General features: G+C 42.6%; 1 protein-coding gene across 7 annotated transcripts in view; it reads right to left on the bottom strand.

Annotated features, from left to right (window-relative positions):
• Positions 1-24,955, bottom strand: part of KCNMA1 (potassium calcium-activated channel subfamily M alpha 1) — a 713,595-nt gene that overhangs the window by 279,459 nt on the left and 409,181 nt on the right. For all 7 annotated transcript variants that reach the window (XM_046653011.1, XM_046653014.1, XM_046653010.1 and 4 more), the window contains exons 4-5: positions 19,922-20,015; positions 18,949-19,060 (exon numbers count right to left, since the gene is read on the bottom strand). In XM_046653011.1, coding sequence (XP_046508967.1) covers positions 18,949-19,060; positions 19,922-20,015 — 206 coding nt within the window. The remainder of the gene's footprint in view (positions 1-18,948; positions 19,061-19,921; positions 20,016-24,955) is intronic.

Genomic DNA, 24,955 nt, shown 5'->3' with positions numbered 1-24,955 from the left:
ATTCCAAGCATCTTTTTATGTAAAAAGAACTGTAATCCTTTGAGCAAGAACTGTAAAGCTGACTGCAGCTAATGGAATTATTCCCCATGCAGACAACGCTGGGGACCTAATAGTTCTAGTAAGCAAACAAAATCTCTCAGACAATTAAGTTCCTGTTGAAGGTCATTTGCTCTGGAATCCCCAAAAGGATTCTGAAATCTTGCAAAATTGTTGGTGATGGAGAAATAAACTACTAGCTGGGGTATAACAGATCACTGAATTAAGAGAGGCCAGAAAGAGATAAATGAGAAAAGTATTATACAAAACCTCTTAAGGGCCTGATCTCACCTTCTATTTTTACTAGTATTTTTCTGGACAACTTTCCATTTTCAGGAAATAAAATAGACAGGGAGTTTTACTGTTTTGGGGCTACAATTCAGAGATACATCTTTGCCTCCAGTTTTAACCAGGATGAAGAATGGGAAGATCCAAGCCAAAGGACAGGAGCTTGGAATGCTTTTCTCTAAATCTCTCTCTCTAATCTCTAAGGAAGTTATCTAGAAATCCACTGGCAGTCTCCAATGGCAAAGAAAAGAGAATGAGCAGAAAGCTTTTGAGCACTAGACAGGCAAATGGACTTAGAGATAGTGGGACAATCACTTCATCTACATTGATTTTTCCAACCTGTAAACAGGGAATGTTCGAAAGATGCTTGTGATGTTTGGGAGGTGTGGTCTATAAATCCCTAATTAATTTTAGAGTGCTTCACATATATTCATTAAATGGACTGTGAGGTTTTTATTTACTACATGATCATGACTCATCCTTCAAAGTCTGACCTGCTGAGGATAATGATCTTATCTTTATACCAGTGGCTAATCATCATTATGACTGCCACCAGAGGCTGGTCATACCAATTCTGTTTCCCAAAAGAAGTACAGAAATAATTATACACAGATATAGGAATGAAATTTCATGAGGAGAACTCTTCAAAACTCACCAAAGAAGGAATCACCAGAGATGCAATCAGCCTCTCCCAAAACATGCCCCCGCTTCACTATTTTCTGTGTGGATGATGTCTCCCCATCAATGGGAAGACAAGCTGGTCAAAAACCAGTCATTCTAGATTTTTCCTACTCCCTCATCCTCCACATACCTATCAGCCACAAAATCTATTGGAGTCTTCCTCCTTAATGTTCCTCTTGATTTTCCCCTCCTCTCCATAACTCTTGCTACTGCCTTAATGAACACAGGCCCTTAGGACTTCTTCCCTAGATTCTGAACTGGTGGCAAGTAGTCCCCTATCTCCAACCTAACACCCCACAGGGTGTTCTCCACACTCTTTCCTGTAGGCTATAGCATTCCAAAAGATTTTCAGAGAGACGCAGTCAAGATCAGACTTGCACATTTCAAACTCCCTCACATGATACTCAAGGTCCTGGCAGATAGGACCCCTGCCTCCCACAGCTGCCTATTTAGGGTTTTGTCCTCGTCACATCTACCTATAGGAGAGCGATTAGGGTCCCATAAAAGACACTTTTCCTCATGTGGCTCCTTCCCTGTCTATTCCTCACCATCACTTACTCATCATTCAGACCTTGATGCAGGCAACGTCGTCTCCATGAGGTTCTCCTTTCCTTCTAGAATAGAACTGACCACTCCCTCCCTATGTCAAGCTAAGGTCACTCCACTATATGTTTATTGCCCTTATTTTTTTTACATGCATTTTCTTTAATTAGATGCTAAACCATCTGAGGACAGATTCTATGTCTTATTTCTGGTCCTGGTACAGAGCCTGGGATAGAGCAGCTGCTTGACAAAAGCTTGAATGGATGAATGAATGAATAAATCAAAAATTTCATACAACCTGGGGCCAGCCCCATGGCCTAGCAGTTAAGTTTGGCGCACTCAGCTTCAGTGGTCCGAGTTCAGTTCCCAGGCATGGACCCACACCACTCATCAGTGGCCATGCTGTGGCGGTGACCCATACACAAAAAATAGAGGAAGACTGGCACAGATGTTAGCTCAGGGCAAATCTTCCTCAAGCAAAAAGAGGAAGATTAGCAACAGATGTTAGCTCAGGGCAAATATTCCTCAGCAAAAAAATAAATAAATATATAAAAATAACAAAAATTTCATACAACCTTTACTCTAACCATTCATCTACTCCTATAGCAGAGGTTGGTAAGCTACAGCCTGTGGGCCAAGTCTGACCTGTCACCTCTTTCTGTACAGCCTCAAGCTAAGAATTTTTTTCCTACATTTTTAAATAATTGAAAAAATATTACAATAATATTTCATGGGTGTGAAAATTGGATGAATTAAAATTTCAGGGCCCATGTGTAAAGGCTCACTGGGATACAGCCAGACCTGTTCTTTCATATACTGTCTGTGGCTACTTTCCTACTACAAAGGCAGCATTGAATAGTTGGGACAGAGGCTCTACAGTCCCCAAAGCCTCAAAGGTTTACTTTCTGGCTCTTTCCAAAAGTGTGCTGACCCCTGTCCCACAGAATGGAACCTGAGCACCCTGATTGTTTTATCATTCATTCTCTTGTTCACTGAATGGAGATCTACCACATGTCAAGTGTTCTGCCAGGTTCTGTGGATAAAATACAGAGCCAAGAAAGGTACTGGCACAATGAAACTCACAGTCTGGAGCAGGAGAAAGAAACCAATCAAATAATCTTACAGGAACTTTCGCAATTACAACTCTAATGCTTGCTATGAAATACTGCAGGGGGGGACTTTCCTTATACAGTGGTAGTCACCAAAGTTATTTAAGATTGTCAAATAAGTGCCCAAACTATATAGCACTAAGATGGCTCTCTTTTTCTGCCCTAAGACTCTTGCTTCTCAACAGAGTTTCTCTTTTAGATTGACTCGTGACAAGCTTCTGCTCCTTGTGTGACATTCATCCTACCTACAAGAAAGCCTGACACACAGGAGACACTCGGGCATTACTGCTGAATAAACGAAAGAATTCATCAATTAATGGAAGATATGTGGGCAAACTCCTTGGCATCCCTGGGCCTCAGTTTTCTAAGTAAAATAAAGGACGTGATGTTCCCAAGTCTTTCCAGTTTTGTGCTATGTGATTCCTCATGTCCTTAGAGCTGGCCCCCATCTGGCTTTCTGGTTCCTCATTTCCGTGGACATAAGGCAGCCTCCTTCTGCCTCTGCAGCCCGATTCATTGTCTCCTGAATGACGTGTGAACTCTGCCCAAGGCAACGCAGCCCACACCAATCCACTCCACAGATGGCTGCTGACAGTGAGCAGGGAGCACACCTTGGGGCTTTAGCCAAGGTCTGCTCAAGGTCTTTGGCAGAAAGTGTGGCCAGGCTGAACACACACCAGCAGAGAAGAGAGATGACACTGGCTTCATAAATTGTACCATTAGAGCTAAGAATCATGGTTTTCTTTCCACAACCATTTTTAAATTGCAACTTCAAGATGGGTGGCTATTTTAAAACACACAAACACACACAAATCACCCCCTTTGTCCCCATGCACAACACACACACACACACACACACACACACACACACACTACTGGTTGTTTTTTAAAGATCCTGGAACATAAGGAGCTCTGAAAACCTGATTTCAGGATTACTTTGTAGCTCTTTCTTCCTTCAGAAGCAGTTGGTTTTCTTTGCAATCCAGAACCCATGGAAGTGGTTTGGACAAAAGCACACTTGCACCATGGGTCATTTGTTTTTCTTGCCCTGTTAATTAACTGCCTGGGTCTACAGCCACCATAGCCAGATAACTGGGGTGTCCCTTGCCCAGCCACAAATGCTTCCAGGATTCCTGTTAGCCCTGGAATAACAGAACCCATTGCGTGAATGTGTTTCCTCCTTGAAAACCCTGAACTATCCATATGGCTACAGGGCATCCAGAGTTCTGTTTCTCCTTGTGTCATGGCTTACACTCCTCTTCAAGTTTCTTCCCATTTTGTTCCTATCTATCTAAAATATATTTTTTTCAGCTTTTCTGAGATCAAGTCCAGCCAGAGTGTCAAAGGAAACGACAGAAACGTCATAACAGAAAAAAGCCAGGCTTTCACTTCCCTAAAAATGAGTTGATACAAGGAATGACAACTCAGGATAAAAATATTCACCACATTTTTTGGCCTCTTTTCATATTATGCCACATCTTCTAGGTGGCTGAATGCATATCATATGAAAAGCTCTATCATCTTCCACAGAAATGACCTTTGGGACCCACCCAGTGGTAGTCAATGGTAATATTATGCTAACTCGCCTCCCAGGAAGAGAGTATTAAATAATAACACTTAAGACACTAACAGAGGGCAGTCCTCACTTCAGTGCTGGAGTTCTGGTTCAGACCTCAGTGCCGCTTTATTGGGGTACACATATCATGACTACATTCGAGTTTATTCATACAGTTCCTATTTCTGTTCAGGTTTAATAAACGTATCTTTCAGAATCTGTGCATTCTTTCATTTCTTGAAGATGATAGCTTGACATGCAAAAAGGAAAGTGACAGATCACCTCAATATTTTTTCAAATCCAAAATCAATTCAGTCAGAAGACATAAGGAAAGTATCTTATTGGGATTAGAAACATTACATAAACAATTGAAGATGGTCCTTCATTTTAGTGGAACAGGTCACGTCTTCACTCTGGAGTCGGGCTAGAATTCCTCCCTCCCACCTGCCTTGGAAGTCCAGTGAGATTTGGTTTTGTAAGGGGAGTGGTTTCAGTGCTTGCTTAGCCTGAAGACATATGCGTACTTTTCAAATCCTAGCTATTGGCCTGACATTTGTCCTTTTCAGGCTTCTCCACATAGTCTTGGGCCCCTTTGAGGAATGTGTTATCTTCTAGGAGTCAACAACTTAGGGGTTGATTTCAGCTGAGGTTAATTAACCAGGATTCAAGGAGAGAGAATTCCGAGAACAGCCACTATGCTTTACATTCCACTTTCTCTCACTAGGTGGCAGAAGTGCACAACAAATCTTTTCAGAACAGTGGCCTGGGAAACCAGCTGTGCCGAGGTGGGAGACTAGGGAGAGCCTCCGAGGGCTGCGGGAAGACGGCAGACCCTGGGGGCAGGTGAGCGCAGAGAAAAGCCTGTGACATCTGCATTTCCCACAAGTTCCCTTGTGCTCACAATGGAGCCTGGGACCTTCCTCCTCACCAGACTAGAAGCAATTTTACTGATGGGAGGGAAGTAAAGGCGATTGCCTAAGATGAATAAAAAGCCAAAAATGGGAATAATAAATCCTCAGAGCTCTTTGTTCCAAATGCCATAACATCTGAAAAAGGATTTCTGACTCAGTTTGCAAAATCAAGTTATAGTGTTCTAAGTTTCCTAAGATATTCACCTACCACACTAAGAATTATTTGTCAATTTGCTGTAAACTGGTGTTGTCAGCAGATGTCAAGTTTCATACAAAGAGAGGCTTTGTAATGATACTGGACAATAGGTGGGGTAAGAAGGAAAACAGTCTAAGACGACCATTTCCTACAGAGAAGAAATCAGAATTGCCTGGGTCCCAAGCAGAGAAATAACGCTGCAACCTACACCAGTTTCCAAAGGGGAAGTCACTATGGCCAAAAATAATTCATCGTTGGGGGTGGGGGCAGGGAGGAAGGTGGGGTCAGGAGGAGAAGGTACTACTGGACATTAAGAAGGTGTCAATATATGGCAAGAATCGCCAAAAGTGATCAACAGCTGCCCTTTAAGAGGGGTTTTCACTCTCCCACTAGAAACAGCCTCCACCTGGCATGCTTCACTCACTTGTTATCTTCCTGTCCCTGTAAACATCTGGGTTTGCAACCTGGGGTTTATAGACTTGTCTTTCCCACAGTAGGGGAAAGATGTCTTACGGTTTAAACTCCAAGCTCAGCACAGTAACTGACACATTACACTTGTTTCACAGTTTGTTTAGTGAATGCATAAATGAAGATGATAATAATAATAACAGTGGCAATAGTTAATAGAGTTTCTTAACCAAGGCCAAGATTAGGGTAAAGTGAGCGAGGTGCACAGGGAACACAGGCTCAGGAAGTACTCACTTCCAGGGCACTGCCTCTTCCTGGTTCCCTTTACAACATACACCAATTTTGTTTACAGGCCTTATCTCATTGATAGGGTTTCTGAATATTTCTGTCTCTGATCACATGTAAGGGTTAGCATACCTAAGCCTCTCTAAGTCCCAGGTTCTTCTACCTATCTTATAGGGCTGTTAGAGATTAAATGAGATAGGCATATAAAGAGCTTATCCAATGCCTGCCACATAATACATGGTAGCTAGAATACTAACATCAATAACAACAGCAAAAATAATGCTTTATTTTATTACCATTACATTTCTAATTGATTCCAGAGAAAAGTTCATGCCCAGTTTATCAAAACTGATTAGTAGCTACTATGTGCAAAACACAGTGCCAGACATTTAGAGGAATGCAACAATATATAAGGTAACTACTAATCTAGAGCAAGAATCAGATCAGAAACTTTTTGTAAAAAGCCAGATAGTAAATATTTTAGGCTTTGTGGGCTGTAGGCCTCTGTCTCATTGCCATAGACAATATGTAAATGAATGAGTATGGCTGTGTTCTAATAAAACTTTATTTATAAAAACAAGCAGTGGACCAGATTTGTCAATTCCTGATCTAGTTGATGAGCCAGGATATGTACATATTACTTATAAAAATACAGCCAACATGAGAAGACCACCATAAGTGATTCAGATGATAATTGTCTTAGAAGAGGCAAGATCATAACTGGTTGAGTTCAGGTGAGTAGAGAGGATGGGTCAGCACCTGCTAGACAGAGGAACTATCAAATTCATGGAGATGGAATATATTTGGGGTAGGAGAGTCTGGTAAACAGGCTGGTTGGAGAAGGAATTCAAAGAGAAGCAGACAACAGGGGTGGAAAAGGAGGCTGGGTGAGAATATAAAAGACAAAGACAATAAGAGTGAGTTTCTACAAAAACGAAGAGTTTGTTTACTGTGCCCCAATCTGTCAGGGGGCAGTTTTGTAATCCACCTGGGAAATAAGAAGTTAATGGTACCCTTTATGAGGTGGGTTGCTAAATTCTTATCTGGCCTTAAAGAGAGAAGTTTAATTTAGTGATTGTGACATGGAAGCAAAGTCGCACCACATTGGTATTTGGTATTTATTTAGAGTAATATGATGTACTCCATTAAAAACGGAGCTCTTCTCATCACTAGCATCTGCCTTTTCTTTTGCAAGCAGTCCCAGGTCCAGGCCTGGGCATCTCAGTGTCTCCAGGCAGAATGATTAGGAAAGAATGTCTGTTAAAATAAATTATCTTGGGGGTGGAGGGGGTCAGGTCCTAAGAGAATCCTTCCCTGGAGGAGGGAGCTGAAGGGCTCTATCTCTGGGGAGGGAGGAGGTCAGGCTTGAAGGAAGGAATGACAATTGGGCGTGGGATCTGCCTCCTCCCCTCTCCTTCCCAACTCTCTTCCTATTTTCCCTAATGAGCCAACTCTATCCCAGTTCCAGGGAGTTTAGGAGGAGATAACCCAGACTGGCTCTAGAGGAAATATTAGTGACTAATAAACACAAGCAAAGGTCGTCGCTCTCACTAGCAACCCAGGATTTGGAACACCTTGGAAGAGGATCACATATGGGAGACCAGAAGTCTTTCTAAAGAGAGTTCCTCTGTTCAAGTTGAATTCATAATGTGGAATATAATATACGGGGTATACCTGAAGATGTAAATGATTCAGACATTAATTTAAAAAACATACTGAAATAAGGGATTGCATCAATAAAGATACTGATATTTTCCTGCACAAAAATGGCAAGGTTTACTGGAATGCAAGAATCCTGGAAACTGGTATAGCAGCCTTTACTAGAATTCAAGTTCATCCTCATGTCTGGCTAGACCAGTGGTGCTCAAAGTGTGACCCCAGACCAGCAGTATCAGCCATCATTTGGGAACTTGGTAGCAATGCAAGTCCATGGGCCACACCCCAGATGTACTGAATCAGAAACTCTGAGAATGGGGCCCAGCAGCCTGTGTTTTAACCAGCCCTCCAGGTGATTCTGATGCAGGCTGAAGCTTGAGAACCATTGGTCTATTGAGAGTATGTAGTGTCCATGTTCTAATGCAACTGTCTGTAATCACGACCAGAGAGTCTGACTCAACAGAGCTGGGAAGGGGCTTAAATGTTGTGTTTTTGGGTTTTAAGCTTCTCGGGTATACAGGTGCATTCCAGATTTAAGAACCACCACCATGCAGGGCTTTTCAACTCTGGCTGCATGACGGAATTACCCCAGGGAACTTTCAAACATTCCAATAGCTGAGTTCCAAGCCAGCTGTTCTCATGTACTTGGTCTGAAGTATAGCCTGGCTGGGGGAAATTTCAAAGCTCCTCAGGTGACTCTAATATACTGCTAAGGTCACTTGAGCCTGTGTAAGAATTGTGTGGATAATATATTAAACCGATTCCTCAGCGCCACCCCCCAAAGAGTCTATAGGTTTGGGGTTGGGCCCAAGAATTTTCATTTCTAGTGCGCTCCCAGGTGATGTGCTGGGCTGCAGAACACACCTTAGTAGCATTGCTCTAGGAGGAAGACGCTTGCTTGTTAGAGATCTGAAATCTATTCTGGGCTGGGATGGCCAACTTTCCTCCCTCTGATTCTCCTCTGAATTCCTATACATTTATTGTTCTTCCTTATAAAGTACCTACTCAACTAAATTATGAACATCTTAAGGGCAAAGCCTATGTTTTCCCCACCTTTGGGGCACTCCTAGGCATCAGTACCTTGCCCATAGTAGGTGTTCAAGTGAATAAGTGCGGTAGTGTCTCAGAGCTACTTTCCCGCGTTCATCTTCTCCCTACCTGATCTGCTAGCCAGGTGAATCCCTTACCGCCCTGATCTCTTTGAGGAGAATCAAGGTATTTGTTTTTTTTAAGGTGATGCAAAGGTAAATATACGTCCAATCCTAGAGATTTAGGTTGTTCGAGAAGGCTGTTCCAATAACACTCCAGATAAAGTAGAGCCATCTGGAGAAGGTTTGGCATCTATGAAAACCTACTGCTGACTTTGTTCCTTGAAGACATTCATTTTAGGATGCTATTTCCAATTTGGCATATAGCAGAGTTGTGCGAGTCAATGAGGATTTAGAATCTCTGCTACCTACAGAGGGAATCTTATTTAAAGCATGTTCCTGACAAAGCAATATAAAGGGAACAAAATTAGAAATCTCTTACAGGGGAATAATTTTTCTAGAAGCTGTTTCAGCTACAGCAGCTACCGGAACAGCAATCAGCTTCCTGAAAAACACCTAAACTTTAGTATTCCACTTTGCCAGGCTGCCTTCTTCAGAGCCCAACCACAGCAACAGAAGTTAATGAGTTCATTTCTCTTGCCCCACTACAGGAATTCAGTCTCAATGCTATTCCCAAGATGCATGCTGCCATTGAGGGCCCCCCACACAAAATAAGCACAAGCAAAGAGTAGAGCCCATAATCTCTAATATGACACTATTTCAAGATAGTCTAACAGTCTAAAAAACATGGGCATTTTTACTTGTCTGGCTACTTGTATAGAATAAACCAAGAAGCTCAGAAGTGGGGCCTGGTAAAAAGGAAACAATACTTTTTTAAAGAGGGAAAAAGAGTAGTGTGGAGGCTGGTGAGCTGAAAGGGTTGCATTAACTCAATTTTTCCAAAAACTGGACTGAGTTACTTTTCTTCTTAATTTCCTTTCTCACCTGGGAGTACCAGTGACATTCTGTTAGGGAGTCTCTCTGCCTTTTGTCAGGGAGCTGGAGTGCAGAAGCAGCAGCATCCAGTACTTGATCTGATTGGACAAAACCATTAGACTGATTTTTTTAAGTGTAACTATTATGGCTGGGTAAGGTTATAGTTTGGGAGCCAGCATAATACAGTATCGAGGGCCATGGAGCTCAGAGGGAGACTGCCTGGGTCCGGGCTCTGCCACTTCCTCTCTGTGAGACTCTCAGCAAGTGACTGAACCTCTCTAGGCCTTGGTTTCCCTATCTGTGAAATGGGCTAAAAATGACACCTATTTCATAGTATTGTTTGGAAGAGTACCTGAAATAATTACATTGTATCTGCATATGCACACAAACACACAAACATACACACACACACACACACACACACACACGTATGTATAATATGAGCACATCCAACACTACTCTGGCTATAGAAGTATTGCCTCTTTTAGAGCTCTGTCTCTCCCTCTCCCTGTCCCCAAAGACATTTGGCCCCCCAAAAAGAAGCCATGCCTTTTCTTTTCTTTATTTTATTATTATTATTTTAAATAAAACCACTGACTATATAGAGGAATTTGCTTAGAAGGCTTTGGGCTGGGGGCAGGCCTGGTGGCGCAGCAGTTAAGTGCTCACGTTTCCCTTCAGCGGCCCAGGGTTCGCTGGTTCGGATCCCAGGTGCGGACATGGCACTGCTTGGCAAGCCATGCTGTGGTAGGCATCCCACATATAAAAAGTAGAGGAAGATGGGCACGGATGTGAGCTCAGGGCCAGTCTTCCTCAGCAAAAAGAGGAGGATTGCCAGCAGATGTTAGCTCAGGGCTCATCTTCCTCAAAAAAAAAGGTGGCTTTGGGCTTTAGAGGATCTAGATGTCTGACTCAGGTTACGGAGCAGGTGACCTTCCTTCCAGACCTTGGGCACAATGACCCAGAACCCCCTTGAAGTGGGAAAATGGGGAGTTCATGGTCATAGTGGTTGAGTCAAGTCATGAGAGGCCAAAGACCTTATGGGAGTGCAAAGTGAGCCTACCCCTACCTCTGCTAGCCACAGACTGCTCATTTGAGTGTGAGCTAATTTGTCACCCTTCCCTCCTCCAGCCTACTTAATCTCACACTAATCCAGCAAACTCCGGGACAGTCCTGTAGGGGGAACCAGAGACCTTTCCTTTCAGAGCCCAAAAGGTCATTTCAGCTGCAGTAAGAGAGTCCTGGGGAAGAAGTCTGGGCTCCGGCCAGGCCCAAGTCTTCTGTGCTTTTGTGCTCAGCAGGGCGTTAAGTCCATTTAATTTAATTTTAGATAGGGTGGTGGTGGGGTTTCATTCTGACAGTGTACTAATGCTCTATCACGCATCCAAGAAAGTTATTTACTTCTTTTAGATATAGATTTTTTACCACTGGTCCTTTCACTAAAAATCACCTCAATAAACATTTGTTAAGCTTCCACTGTGTGCAAGAGTGTCCTGGAGTTACAAAAAGTAAAACTTCCTGGTGCTCTCTATCACAAGACTCCCATTCCAGAGAGCATGGCCTAATAGAGCTTTCTACAATGATGGAGATGTTCTGTATCTGTGCTGTCCAACACCATAGCCACTAGCCACATGGGGCCACTGAGTACTTGGAATGTGGCTAGTACGAGCGAGAAACTGAGATTTTCTCTTATTTCATTTCATTAATCTACATTTACAAAGACAAATGTGACTAGTGGCTGCTCTATTGGACAGCACAGTCCAGACTGGAGAGTCTTGCTACTTAAAATATGTTCCCTGGACCAGAAGCACCAGCATCACCTGGGAGTTTTTAGAAATGCAGAACCTCCGATTCCACTCCACACCTCCTAAATCAGAAGTTGCGTTCTAACAAGAGCTCTCGGTGCTTCCTATGCACACTGAAATTTAGAAAGCCCTCTTCTAGGGAGGAATTAACTCAGCATTCACAGTTAGAAGATATATACAAGTGGTTCTCATCCTTATTTCACTTTAGACGTAACTGGGGAGAGTTAAAAACTGCTGAGCCTAGGTGAACCCCCTCCAGACCAGAGACTCTGATTTAACTGGTCGGAGGTTTGGCCTGATCATGATGAATTTTAAGAGCTCTCCAGGGGACTGCAATGCACGGCCAAATGTGATAACCATCCCAGCAGAGCCTAGGACAGCGGTTCTCAAAATTGGGTGAAGATCGGGATCACCAGGAGGGCTTGTTAAAACCCAGATTGCTGGATCCAACACTGAGTTTCCGATTCAATGAGACTGGGTTGGGTTCTGAGAATCTTCATTTCTACTCAGTTTTCAGGAGATGCTTATGCTATTGGTCTGGGAACCACACTTTGAGAACCACCAGCCTTATAATTTTCAAAATATGAGCTCCAGATTCAAACTGACCTCGGCTGAGTTCTGAATCCACCATTTACTACCTGGGAAATTACCTAACCCCAAACCTCAGCCTCTTAAATTGAAAAATTGGACTAAAAGCATTTACCCATTGAGTTGCCATGAATATTAACTGAGATAATGCCTGTGAGTTGCTGAGCCCAGTGTCTGCTCTTAATAAGCAATCATAAATGTCCATTACTATTTTATTGTACAGAGACTCACTCATTTACCTGGCTTGGCACTTTAAAATTCCGTTTTCTCTCTACTCTCTTAAGTAAACTCCAAAAAAGCAGGAAGGAATGAGTTACAAGAAAAGAGGGCAGGGGCCGGCCCTGTGGCGCAGCAGTTAAGTTCACACTTTCTGCTTCTCGGCGGCTCGGGGTTCACTGGTTCGGATCCCGGGTGCGGACATGGCACCGCTTGGCACGCCATGCTGTGGTAGGCATCCCACGTATAAAGTAGAGGGAGATGGGCACGATGTTAGCTCAGGGCCAGGCTTCCTCAGCAAAAAAGAGGAGGACTGGCAGTAGTTAGCTTAGGGCTAATCTTCCTCAAAAAAAAAAAAAAGAAAGAAAGAAAGGAGGGCTTTTAAGCAGGGGATATGCAGAACTAACCCGTTCCCCTCAGAGCTGCAGCCTCGCAGGAAGGGGTGCCCAGACCTCAGTGTAACTTGCTTAACAACAATGGATAATAGGCATGTCAGTCTAGTAATTCACCTGTTTCCAAGGGGGAAAATAACTACATGGAAGTAAGGAGAAGGGAAGGTCTCAGGCCCCAAACAAGATCTCCCCAAGGGTCTCCCCCCATGACAGGCTGGAAAAGTATGAGGCACAGACACAAACAGTCTGAGTGCCTGCTAGGGCTTGCGGGCTCCCAAAGGCTGTGCAGAACCACTGGCGGGTCTGAACAAGGGCATGGGTCCCAGCTCTTAACTTTTCCTGGCTCTCTGACTTTGGGCAAGTTACTTAACTCCTCTGGGCCTCAGTTTCCTCTTTGGCAAAATGTGAATAATAATATCTCTTTTGGTGGGCAGAATAATGGCCCTGCAAATGTTCACTGTAGTCCTCAGACCCTGTGAATATTGTAACTTATATGATAAAAGGTAATCAATGTAGGAGACAAATTAATGTTGCTAATCAGCTGACCTTAATATGGGGAGATTAGCCTGGATTATCCAGGTGGGCCCCCAATGTAATCACAAGGGTCCTTAAAAACAGAAGAGGGAGGCAGAAAAAAGAATAAGAGAGAGGTGATGATAGAGAGCAAGATCAGTGAGACGCAATACAAGAAGGACTCAACCCACTATTGCCAGCTTTGAAGATGGAGGAAGGGGCTGTGAGCCAAGGAATGTGGGCGGCCTCTGGAAGCTGGAAAAGGCAACAAAATGGAGTCTTCCTTAGAGCTTCCAGAAAGGAGTACAGCCGTGAAACACTTTACCTTAGCCCAGAAAGACCCATGTTGGCTTCTAACCTATGGAACTGTAACACGATAAATTTGTATTGTTTTAAGACACTATGTTTGTGGCAATCCATTACTGCAGCAAGAGGAAACATACACCCATCTTACAGGGTTGTGAGGCTCATGCCTGGCACACAAAAAAGATGCTTCCTTATCTAGGAGGGTATTATCATTCATGGGCACTTGTCATCCTGTCTCCCTTCAGAAATGCTTCTCTTCCCCCAGAAATGTTCACAACTTCCCTCTCTGCTTCTCACACCCATCACCTCAAACCTCGGCTGAGTCCCAGCCTCTGGCAGAAGCCTCCTCACCTCCCTCCACCCACGTGAGCTCTTTCTCCTCCGAACTCCCACAGCTCTTACAGCCTGTGCCTTGCAATTTTGGACTTAATTATACAGCGGGTAGTGTTACCTGCTGTTGATGCATGTGTGTTTATTCTGGTTCCAAATCTAGATTGAAACCTTGGTCTCAAACAGAAACTATTCTGTCCTTTTGTTGTTATTGTCTTGAAGGACCTGTACTTTTTTTTATAAGCCTGTTTTTATCATTTTTGACACAAAAAGGGACTGCCCAGGCATACAGTTATAAGCAGATATCCTAAATCATTTTAATTGCCCTGTGGCTGGGCACTAACTCGTTTTTCTATTTTTTGGAAGAGTTTTCTATTTTCTAGTAAAGTTTGCTGAAGGGTCTAAGGTGCAAGGCCAGGTCTAACACGGGGTAGAGAACGAGTTTTGCAGTTTTTCAACCAGAGTTCCAGTGACTGCAGCTCCTTACCATACCCTGATTTCATCAGTCAGAGAAGAGGGGACAATGTTGGAAGTCATAGTAAAACTAGGAAAGGTTTTCTAGGGGGACTCAGCCGAGGTTTGCGGTGATGGGTGTGAGAAAAACTAGGAAAGGTGGCTATGCATGTGTTCCTCTCATGCCAGTGCTGAGTACACAGTATGTGCTCAATAAAACCAGTTAGCTGACTGGCCAGGGAGGGCATTATTATTTCTTCTCTGCTCTCTTCCTTTCACCACACAAGGTAGCCCTCAACAAAAACATATAAATAAATATACAAAGGAGGCACAGACCACTGACTACCTTGGGGATACAGTTCCCAAAAGGATGAGACAAACAAAGGAGTTCTCCCCAGAAAGTGTTCAAGTCTCAAAATAAGACACATCTCTCATGTCAAGGCCCATTTATTTTAGTGAGGTAGGATAAGGATTTGTGAGAAACAAAAATGAATAAGCTGGTATGTGGCAACGGGAATTAAAATAAGCAGTGACTTGCTGCCTGCCAATATGGATGTCCTCACATCTCACTGCTTATTTTTGGTTCTATTCTGGTTTGTTTTCTTCCCTAGCACTTTAAAATATGATAGGTTAGAAAGAAAGGCCAGGGGTAATGATTGTGTCCAATGCACATGGTACTTGACTCAGGTTACCTCACTGAATCCCCACTACCACCCTAGGAGGTGAGTACTATAATTACCCCCATTGCACAGGTGAGAGAGCTGAGTTTAAGACAGGTAAAATGACCTTGCTCAAAGTAGCAAGTGGCTTAGCAAGTGGCTGAGCAAGATGTGAATTGAGGTGGTTGAGCCCAAAGCTTGACTCTGGACCACCGTGCTCTATTGATGGAGGACATGGAGCAGGCCCAGTCCCCACGCTGCTGAGTCTCCTGGCACTCAGGAGACACCATCCTAGCTCTACGTCTTTGTCTGATCCTGGTGGCAACTCTAGAAACTGAAGGTGGGCAAGGAGGAGTGGGAAGGCGAAGAAGAGACATGAGGATGTGTGTTCTTAAAAAAGATCTCTTCCCTTCCCTTCCTGCCTGAAGTGACACCCTCTATGAGTAAGAAGAGATGGAAGGGTGCCAACATAAAGCATCAAAATCAGCTCAGTCATGTCCAACCAGTCCTCAAAACCCAAAAGCTCTCAAGGGTAAGGACAGAGGCAGAAGAACAGCATGAATATGGACATAGTCAGACCAAACCTGGGCAAATCATCCCTTCCATCACTCCCAGGCTCTGTGACCTTGGACAGAGAGTTATCGTTAATCTCTGAGCCTCAGTTTCCATATCTGCAAAATGGAGAAAATAATTCCTAGCTCACAGGTTTGCTCTGAAGATTAAGCGAGTTCATGTATGTAAGGGGCTTTTCAGGGTGCCCCACACATAGTAGAAACAGAATAAATACTGGCTGTTATTATTAATACACTGTCAAATGCACTAAGATGATACATGCGATAAAGTAACTAAATACTATACTAGATAATATGCAACGACATACTAACAATAAGAAATCAAATGTGGTGTGGGCTGTGCTCTGGGAAAGGTATGGGCGGGGGTTGTGGCATTCATTCTGTTTTTTTCTCCACCAAGGAGCCTGCTATAACACTGCCCTCTGCTCACAGCACTGCTCCGGCCGTATGTGCAAGATAGATTCAGTTTCCTGCATTTTATCCCAAACTTCAGCCAGTGAAGGCGGCACCTTTTCATTCTCCTAGAGGAGGGCAGCACTTCCTGAAATGCCCCTTTTAATGGGATTACTCCTTCTACTATAAGCCATACCTCACGGGAATGTTCATTTTATCTCTGGCATCATCATCAGTACAATAATTGTCTCACAATGTAATAGCCTGTGTATTAAATCAGACATGGGAACCTCCTTGAAATATTATGCTGAATTTTCCTCCATAACAGGCAAACTAGGTTTACTTTTCACCCAAGAGGACTTAGTTACCAAAGAACCAAAAGTATTTCATTAAAGGTGCCTTCTCCTACAGAGGAGAAAGGTTATTTTTGTTGTTATTTTTGCTATTATTATTATTACTATTTCATGACCCCAAAAGTTATGTTTTGAGTTTCCATAGCACTTACGCTTTCTAACATACTACATAATGTACTTATTTATTAGGTTCTTTTTTTTCCTGTTCCCCTCGCTGCCACCACTGCAATGTCAGAGGGCAGGATGCTGTGTATTTTAATCACTGTTGTTTTCTAATCATCTGGAATAGGGCCTGGCACATAGTAGGTTCTTAATAAATCTCGTTCAATTAATGAACAAATTGAAGCACATTTTAGAGGATATTTCTTTTGAAGAGCAACCACAGCTGATGCAAAGGTGTATCTCATTACTCTTTCCTTTTCCTTTTTGTTCTGTTTCTTCCCTTTTGACTGTTTGCTTTGATAAATTTTCACTAAATCAGAACACATCTCCAAAAATCAGGATTAAATCATCCACAAAGAGGCATGGATTTAAAAACATTCAGGTTCTCCTGACCCTAAGATGCTTTAGGGGATATTTCCCTCCCAACAAGGAGACTCGGCTCCACACTCTCACCCGGGGCGAGATCTGCTCGCACAGAGGAGGGATGTCTCCACCACAAGCATGAGGGCATCCCCTCAATCATCTAGGATCACAAGGAGCCAAGAGAGAATGGACCCAGACATAAAATTCAGATCCACGAAGTGTGAAGACTGAGGTAATTTAGTCTAGACTTTCTGAGCTTCAGCTCAGAACCTTTCAAGAACCTTTGCGATCACGTAGCCTAGCCTTTATCTTATAGATGAAAAGCAACAGGCTAAGTGCAGAAAAACGAGTTCCCCAAATCACAAAGCCAGTTACCAGCTAAGCTGAGGCAGCCAGGAGCCTTGGGACCTGAGCACAGTTAGGTCATACTCAGGATGTTTCTGAGACTGGTGTGCGGCTCTAATGGTCTCATCATGCTGGCTAGAAAACCCAATCAAAGCAAGCACGTCTCACCTCAAGGGTGAAAACTTCTCCACTGAGCAAGTGAATATAATTCTAATAACCAGTAGAAATTAGAAACCTTAAAGGATGCACACACACACATAGAGGTACACACATATATGTGTATAGGTGATCATTGCATACATTATATATAAAGTATGCTCGCTTTCCTAAATACTTGCTACTGGGTATATAATAAATTCACAGTGATAGCAAGAACATCAAAACATATTGCTAGTGGAAGCATATCTTGACACATTTTTGGCAAGTTGTCCAACGATATCCGTATAGACTAAAATACACATATTCTTTGATCCAGCAAGTCTTCTTCCAGGAACCTGGAACTATCAGTAGAAATAGAATTGTATATATATGGGGATGAGGGTGTTTATGAAACCATGCTTTAGAGTGGAAGAAAAAGGCAAAAGAAAACAACCAGGTGGCCCAACATTAGGGTTATGGCTGAATAAACTGTGGTACAACAATTTATAGAACCTCGCGCTACTGTTACAAAGTGAATTATTACAGAGCTGAAGGGATGTCCATCATTTATTAATTAGCAGGAAAACTAAATTGCAGTGCAATGTGATTGATACGATTGTTTGGTACAAAGACCACCAGCTGTATAACACTATTATAGGTGCACATCCATGTTGATTTGTGTTGGAATGAGCATAAAAGATACGGAAACTGTTGACACTGAACATCCCAGGGAGAAAGCAGTGATGGGTGTAGGGGGAAGAGATGATTAATATTTTCTTTATATATCTTTGAATGTTTATATTGACTCAATACATATATATTACTTTGAAAAATATTAGGTTAAGAAAATAAATTTAAAAAAAAAGAAAGACAGAAGGAACCCACAAATAGTCCTCCAAGACCTGTTTCAACCTCCCTTCTTCCCCAGTGGTCTATGTGGCAGCAGGAACATTTTTAGAAAAGTATTCAGCATAGCAAAGAGAACGTTTGAAGCTGTCTCTCTGAGCCTTTGGCTGCCACAGCCATCCTCTGAGCTAGCAGTTACTTTTCCCACCAAAGTGTCCTAGTCCTGATACAGGAAGTGACATGCCAAGTAGATATAGGAAGTGAGATGTGAATACAGCACCAGCAAAAGCTCTTCCTTTAACACAGGAAGGGAGCTCAACCTCCTTCAAGACGAGAGGTGACTGAAGATGCTTTACCTTAGCCTGTCCAACAAAGGAATTCATAACATAAACAAAGCATGCTGGACCCACTCTTCAGAAAACTAAGAAGCAGACAGAAGCTAACTTTGGCATGGAGGCCTTTGGGACACCTGAACCAGCTACTTGGAAAGTTGGTTTTGTCCCTGTGGGCTTCTTTGTCTAGTCCTAATTCCATGTTCCTGAATGAAAATTGACAGAAGCATGAACATAGAGGTCCTGGCTGTGACAGTGATGACCACTAGTCTTCAACAATGACAAAACTGCATTACGTGAAGCACTAACTGTGCAAATCCTTCTGGGCTAGTGCTTGAAAGAGAACTGTCACCATCAACTTTGAAAACTCTAAGAGCTGTTCACAGTAATACAGAAAACTTTCTTTCTGTGGGGACAGCCCAACCCTCTGATCCACCCTAGATTCTATATTTCAGCCATGGCTCAGGACAAAGAAAAGAGATGGACTTACCGAGCCAACTTCTGTTTAAGTACACAGACACAAACACTGGGGGGACCGTGAAGAAATCTACCACAGAGTTCACTTCCAGCCAGAACCACAGCTTATCATTGGCTGCAATAAACTGAGGGTAAGAAAAAAAAGAAAGAGAGAAAAATGAGAAGCACGGTGCCAGCATTCAAACTATACTCTTTTGCCAAAGGGTATCTTTAGGTTTTTCATGGGTTCCAGAGGGAAATGTTACGCTCTACTCATATCTACACAACTCACATGCTATTTTTGTCCTAGAATTCCAATACACAGCCTTTTTCAGAGCGTGACTATATGCTCTGTTAGCTTTAGAGACAGATCAGGTAGTATATTTTTACGTGGTTTTCAACAGCGCCATAGGGAAGGCTGAGTGATCTCACCTTCATTAGACTCTCTAAAGTAAACATAACTGTAAATAAAGCATACATGTAGGCATTCCTTCACACGCATACACACATGGCATGCACGGAAGCATACACACGCACACCTCTATAATCTACATTCTGAACAGCTCCCTTCATAACCAGAGTCTAGTATAAGTCCCCAAATCTGCCAATTTACCCCCTTCATTTCACCCTCACAACTGTTCTCTCAGGATTCAGCCAAGTGAGCACTGATAAACATAATTTTAAAAATAGAAAGCTTTTTTTTCTATTTAAAGAAACAATGCACTCATGTTTGAATAGAGGGAAGAGAAACAGTCAACCAGTAGAGGTATACGGTGATTTCAATCCCTATTTCTCCTCCTGGGAACAAAACTAACATGTACTTCAGAGAATGCTGAGCTAAAGAAGGGGCTCTCTCATAGCCTGAAAATCAGAATGCGGGTCTGCTGTCTCCCCTGGAAACACTGGGCTTCATCTGCCCTGCGAGAGCAGACGCTGACGGGGAATCGTCCCTGCGGACAAGACTTGCATGCCCCATTGCAACACCGAGCGGGGTTGCGCAAACTTACCCGCAAGCCAAAGTAGAGAAGGAAGAATACGTTGAAAGCCATGTCGATCTGTAATGTGAAATCTTTGTAGAAATTCTGGCAGGATTCTATTGGGCTATTAGACAGGAAGAAGAAAAAACAAGAGGTAAATGGAAAGCATCATCAAGTCTTCCACAAGGCTGTGCAGTGCTGGTGCTCAGGGTAGAGGACAAAATGAATGTCCATAGAATCAAACATTTGGTCTTTCTACCCCCTGTGATAATCAAGCAAGCATTGCCAAGGGATCTTTCCATTCAACCATTCAGTCTTTTGTTCTTTTATTTGTTTTCGTAATTTTATATATATATATTATTTTTTATTATCATTCAACAGTTGAGCTAAGAATCTAAAGAGGATCATGCAGACACCCTGGAAGAAGGACAAGCAGGAGAGACCAACAAATCCCTTAATTTCATATTAACCCTTAAAGAACTGACTTCTTTCTTTTAAAGGACACAGACCAAAGCTAAAAACAGTCCCTCACACCCTCCAGCACGTTGGAAGTGGAGCCCATTGTCAATCAAACACAGTGGCTATATTTTGGACATTTCTAAAGCCATTAGTTGATTAATGAAAAAGGACCCAGGAGCATCTCAGGAAAGCTGTAGAGGAGAAGATCCTGGCTGGTGTTCTGACTAGACTGTGTGGACATTATGTACAGCTCTCTGATCCGAGGAAAGAAGCATTGCCCAACTGGTGACAGTGAAGACCACAAAACAAAATGCTGAAGCAGTACTCTAAGGGTTAATTGCTTTTCTTTTTTCGGCATGCAGGTTAATTGGCTCTGTGGGTGTCAAGCAGCCAACGCAAACCCCCAGCACACTCTACTTTGTTTAAGAGTAGGCGGGTCAAAAGGGTACTACTATACAAACTGGTACGTGGCTTCTGCGTGCTTTCCCACATCAAACTGATCAGAGGATCAGTGTGTGAAAAGTCCCAAGTTTGGGGCTGGGTGGGGAGCAGGAAAGCCTCATAAGCATCTCAAAGCTGTGAATGAAAATTCATAGTATACTGTTATTGGTAAGCAAATGATAACAGGCCAGGGACATAAAGAAGGTGAGGTGAGAGAAGGGGGCAGGGGGAGAGGGAGAAGCAAAATACTTTCCCCAGTGGGGAAGCAACATGGACCTCTGGGCCAGGAGAGGGCTAGCTTGAGAAATGGAGGATGGAGGATTTCCTAGTATCACCACTTTGGAAATTGCTGTATGCAATACCAGTTAGTATAGTTGTACTTCTATAAGGATAATGCTTGGTTTTTCAACAGGCAGGAATCTGTGCAGTACGGGAATGCAGGGCTCACTTAGAGGCATGGTGGGTGAGTCCGTGGGACTCTCTGATCATATTACATGCACTGAATTGATCCATTCTTCATCTCCATTACAAGTCAAACATGCCCTTTGTAATCTCACAAATCACAAATACACGGAAAAACCTTCAGACAAGCATTAAGAGGAATCTATGTTTGCATTTACAAACTAAGCAGACTGAACAAAAAACACACTGAAAAATAGTTCTTTTACAAAAAAAAAAAAAGACAACTGCTGGATTTTCACTAAAGTAGGGAAGTGGGCAGAAAGACAGCACGAATTTGCCTAGTCCAATGCTGAAAGGAGACAGGAGCAAAAGAAGCTAAAACATCACAGCCTACCACTGCTCTTTGCCTGCTCTCCTATATAGGTGTTAATTTGAATGAAAAAAGGAAAATACAGATCTAGAGTTAATACAGGACACTTCTGCAACTCCCAAGCCATGAGAGAGTTCTGTTTAACTCAAGAACAAGACCCAAAAGGCCCACAGGTGTCAGAGTTCTTAGCCACTCTAGTTGCAGTGAAAAGAAGTACATGAACTAGGTTGTCCAGAAACCCACTATAGATTCCAACGGATGAAGACATAATGCATCTCTGTGCTATGTAAGCCACTGCTATGATGTGCTACTGAAGAATAAATGGGGTGTGTGGGTAAGAAAGTAAGCAAGAGAGTGAGAATGGAGAGCTCTGTTGGTAAACATTGCACTCACGTCTTCACTCTTGCCTGCAGTGACTAAGCTGTGAATTCTAAATTTGTATTCATCAAGATTGATGTGTACACAGTAAGGGGACAGAAGGAAAGTCTTGGTTCCCAAGACTATTATGGAAAACCCAATATCACATCATCAAAGCCAAACAATAACCTTTGATTGCCATAGTTATTGGTGGCATATTTGGGGTTCCTGTGAGTTCCAAAGCTTCTATTAATTCCATGGCCTCTGTGGTTAATTTGGTAGTAACACTGAAATACATCTCTTAGGGAAAGTATTTGCTAGGCTATGGAAGAGAATGGAATAGTAGGGGGAGAGATGTTAGCTGAATGCCATTGAGGATATTTTGGTTCAACATAAGTGGAAGCAGATGTTCTAGAGTATAAGGAAGCAGGCTGTAGCAGCTTCTTTCCATTGTTTCTTGCCTTCCTTGTCATTTCTGCTGCTCCCTCTTATATTGCCCATACCCAAAGGCAACAATGAGAGGGCTGGATGCTAAAGCACACTGTGCTGAAAAATATTTCTCAACAGTACCCCTGATTTACAGAGACCAATGCCAAAACTATAATAGACCTTTTCTCTAGTCTTTCTTTCAAAAATTTAGAACTGATTTAATCATTGTTTTATATCATGCCTTGAGTCCTAGACTTTGAGCTGAAATAATAAAGGGAGTAAATTACATTGCTGGTGCCAGCAGCTTTTCCTCTGGCTGAAGTTCACCAATAATATGAGCACACTCTGCTGAGATGAAGCAGGGAGAGACGCAGGAAGCTCTGGGACAAGAGAGCCAAGCCCTAGGACCCAGCTATGACCAGAGTGATCAGGGAGTTTGTTTTCTATCCCTTTAGCTCTTTCCTGCTAGCCATAACAGTCCAAGGAGAAATGTCTTGCCTAGTTTTCTCAAGTGTCAACACAATTGTTTATTAGGATCCCCTCCAAGATAAATCCTCCGAGTGCCTTTAGTACAGTAGCTTACCCAATCAGAGACCACGGAGTGAGATTATAAAGCTCCATCATTTCATTATCCAAATGGAAACAACCCATGGAGAAGTTCATTGATCTTATAAAAAGAAAATACATAATTCAACAACAAAAGGGTTGGCTATATCAGCTAGGGTTTATTTCCCTCCTAAAGAGACTTCATCTTAATGATTAATGCTCATTGTAGGATGGAGAATGAAATAGAAATTCCTCTTCCTTTTTGTGTAAAATAGAGTTCCTTGTCTAGATACACAGAACTTTCAAAAACTACAAGAGAAATCACTTTTTTTAAACTATAAAGCAAAGTGACTCTGGATTACTCACAAATTTGGATTGCCATTCTGACAAGGTATGCCCACATCAGAATAGACTTTATATGGGCATACGTTGCCAAAAGGAAAAAAAAGAGGAGTTTTAAAAGCTAAAATATGGATGGAAGTTCTGATCCTAGTAGTAGCAAACTGATTTTCCCTAAATTGTTCTTGATTAACTAATGACTTACTAATTAGAGGACACAGGATACTTGCTAAGCTGATGGACTATTCATTCCTAGGCTCTCACAGTCCACAGATCTAGTGTGATACTAAAACCTTAGACCAGTTTAGTGTTTTGCCCAGGACTCTATGATTGGGGCACCTTCAAAAGAACCTCAGTGGAGAGCTTCCTCTCACGGGATAAATGTTCAGTGTAGGATGGAGGTTGAAAGACGAACTCCTAATTCCTCTTGACCATCATGTAAGCACATCCGGTATTTAGATGTCTCTATAGAGGAAAATAAGACTCATCCAAAGTAGGAAGTATACTTTTTCTTCATCCATTTAACAATATAATGTCCAATGAAAACCCTTGAGCAGGAAGATCCAACAGTCCTTCCCGAAGACTGACTTAAGAACTTGTCTTTCTAAAGCTCGAGACAAGCAATGGCTACTCAGGTTTACTTTCAAAGGGCAGGTAGCTAAGGACAAAAATCCCACTTCTCACGGTTGATCCTCTAGACGTCTGCATCATCTCCAAGAGGGAAGTAATTGCCCTCTCTTCTCAGCCTCTAAACTTTCCTGCTGTTTTCTGGGTCTGTTTTCCTACCTCCTTGAGTCTGGTTGCCCAACCCTGTGAAGACACTTCTCCAGGACATGATTCTCAAACTTCAGCATGCACCTGGAGGGCTTGTTAAAATGTTGCTGGGCCCCAGCTCCCAGAGCTTCTGATTTAGTAGGTCTGGGATGAAGTCCTAAGAATTTGCATTTCTAACAATTTCTCAGATGCTGCTGCTCTTCTGGGGACCACACTTTGAGAACCACTGCTCAGAAGAACTTTCTTGCAACTATACACTAAGCACAAGTGTTACTGTTTGAGAAGATCCCCATTCAGACCTGAATAGAGATGATTAAGCATTTGAGCCCACCCCCCAGATAACCAGCTGCATACCACTTAACTAATTGCTGAGATCAAGGTGTTGAACAGATATTTTCAGTTTCAGATGTGAACAAGGGGGAAAAAATTAAGACGATACAGGGAAGTAATTACAACACCAGCATGCAAGCTTCACCAATGACATCCAATTAACAATGAGAGAGTGCCTGAGGAGCACATTTTTAGTTTAAGATTAAAAGGAAAATGGCAAAATATAGATGGGGAGAGGCTATGGAGACCACCATTTATAGGGGATAAAGAAATGTTAAACAGCTTAGGAACAACAACAATAGCAAACATCCAACGTGATTTAATAAATAACCACGTGAGAGCCAAGGGGCTAGCTGAGGAACAAAACAGCACTTTGTGAAATAATTTCCAACATGTAAATTATCCTCACTCTTGTGGCTAGTCTCTTTTTAAATTGGATGGAGGCTTCTCGATTCCCACCAGGATTATGGACCACCAGAGTTCAGGCCCCCATCACTGAAGACACGGATCAATACAATAAGCTTAGTGATTCCAGACCCTTCTCCTAGTCTCAGCTCTGCAATGTTGCCAGATTAATTTAATTAAAAGATATCCTTCAGCCACCATCCTGGCTCTCT

Source organism: Equus quagga, chromosome 2, assembly GCF_021613505.1.
Source record: "Equus quagga isolate Etosha38 chromosome 2, UCLA_HA_Equagga_1.0, whole genome shotgun sequence".
Classification (NCBI taxonomy): Eukaryota; Metazoa; Chordata; class Mammalia; order Perissodactyla; family Equidae; genus Equus; species Equus quagga.
The sequence above is the reverse complement of the archived record's forward strand: the minus strand, read 5'-3'. Positions and strand labels throughout refer to the sequence as shown.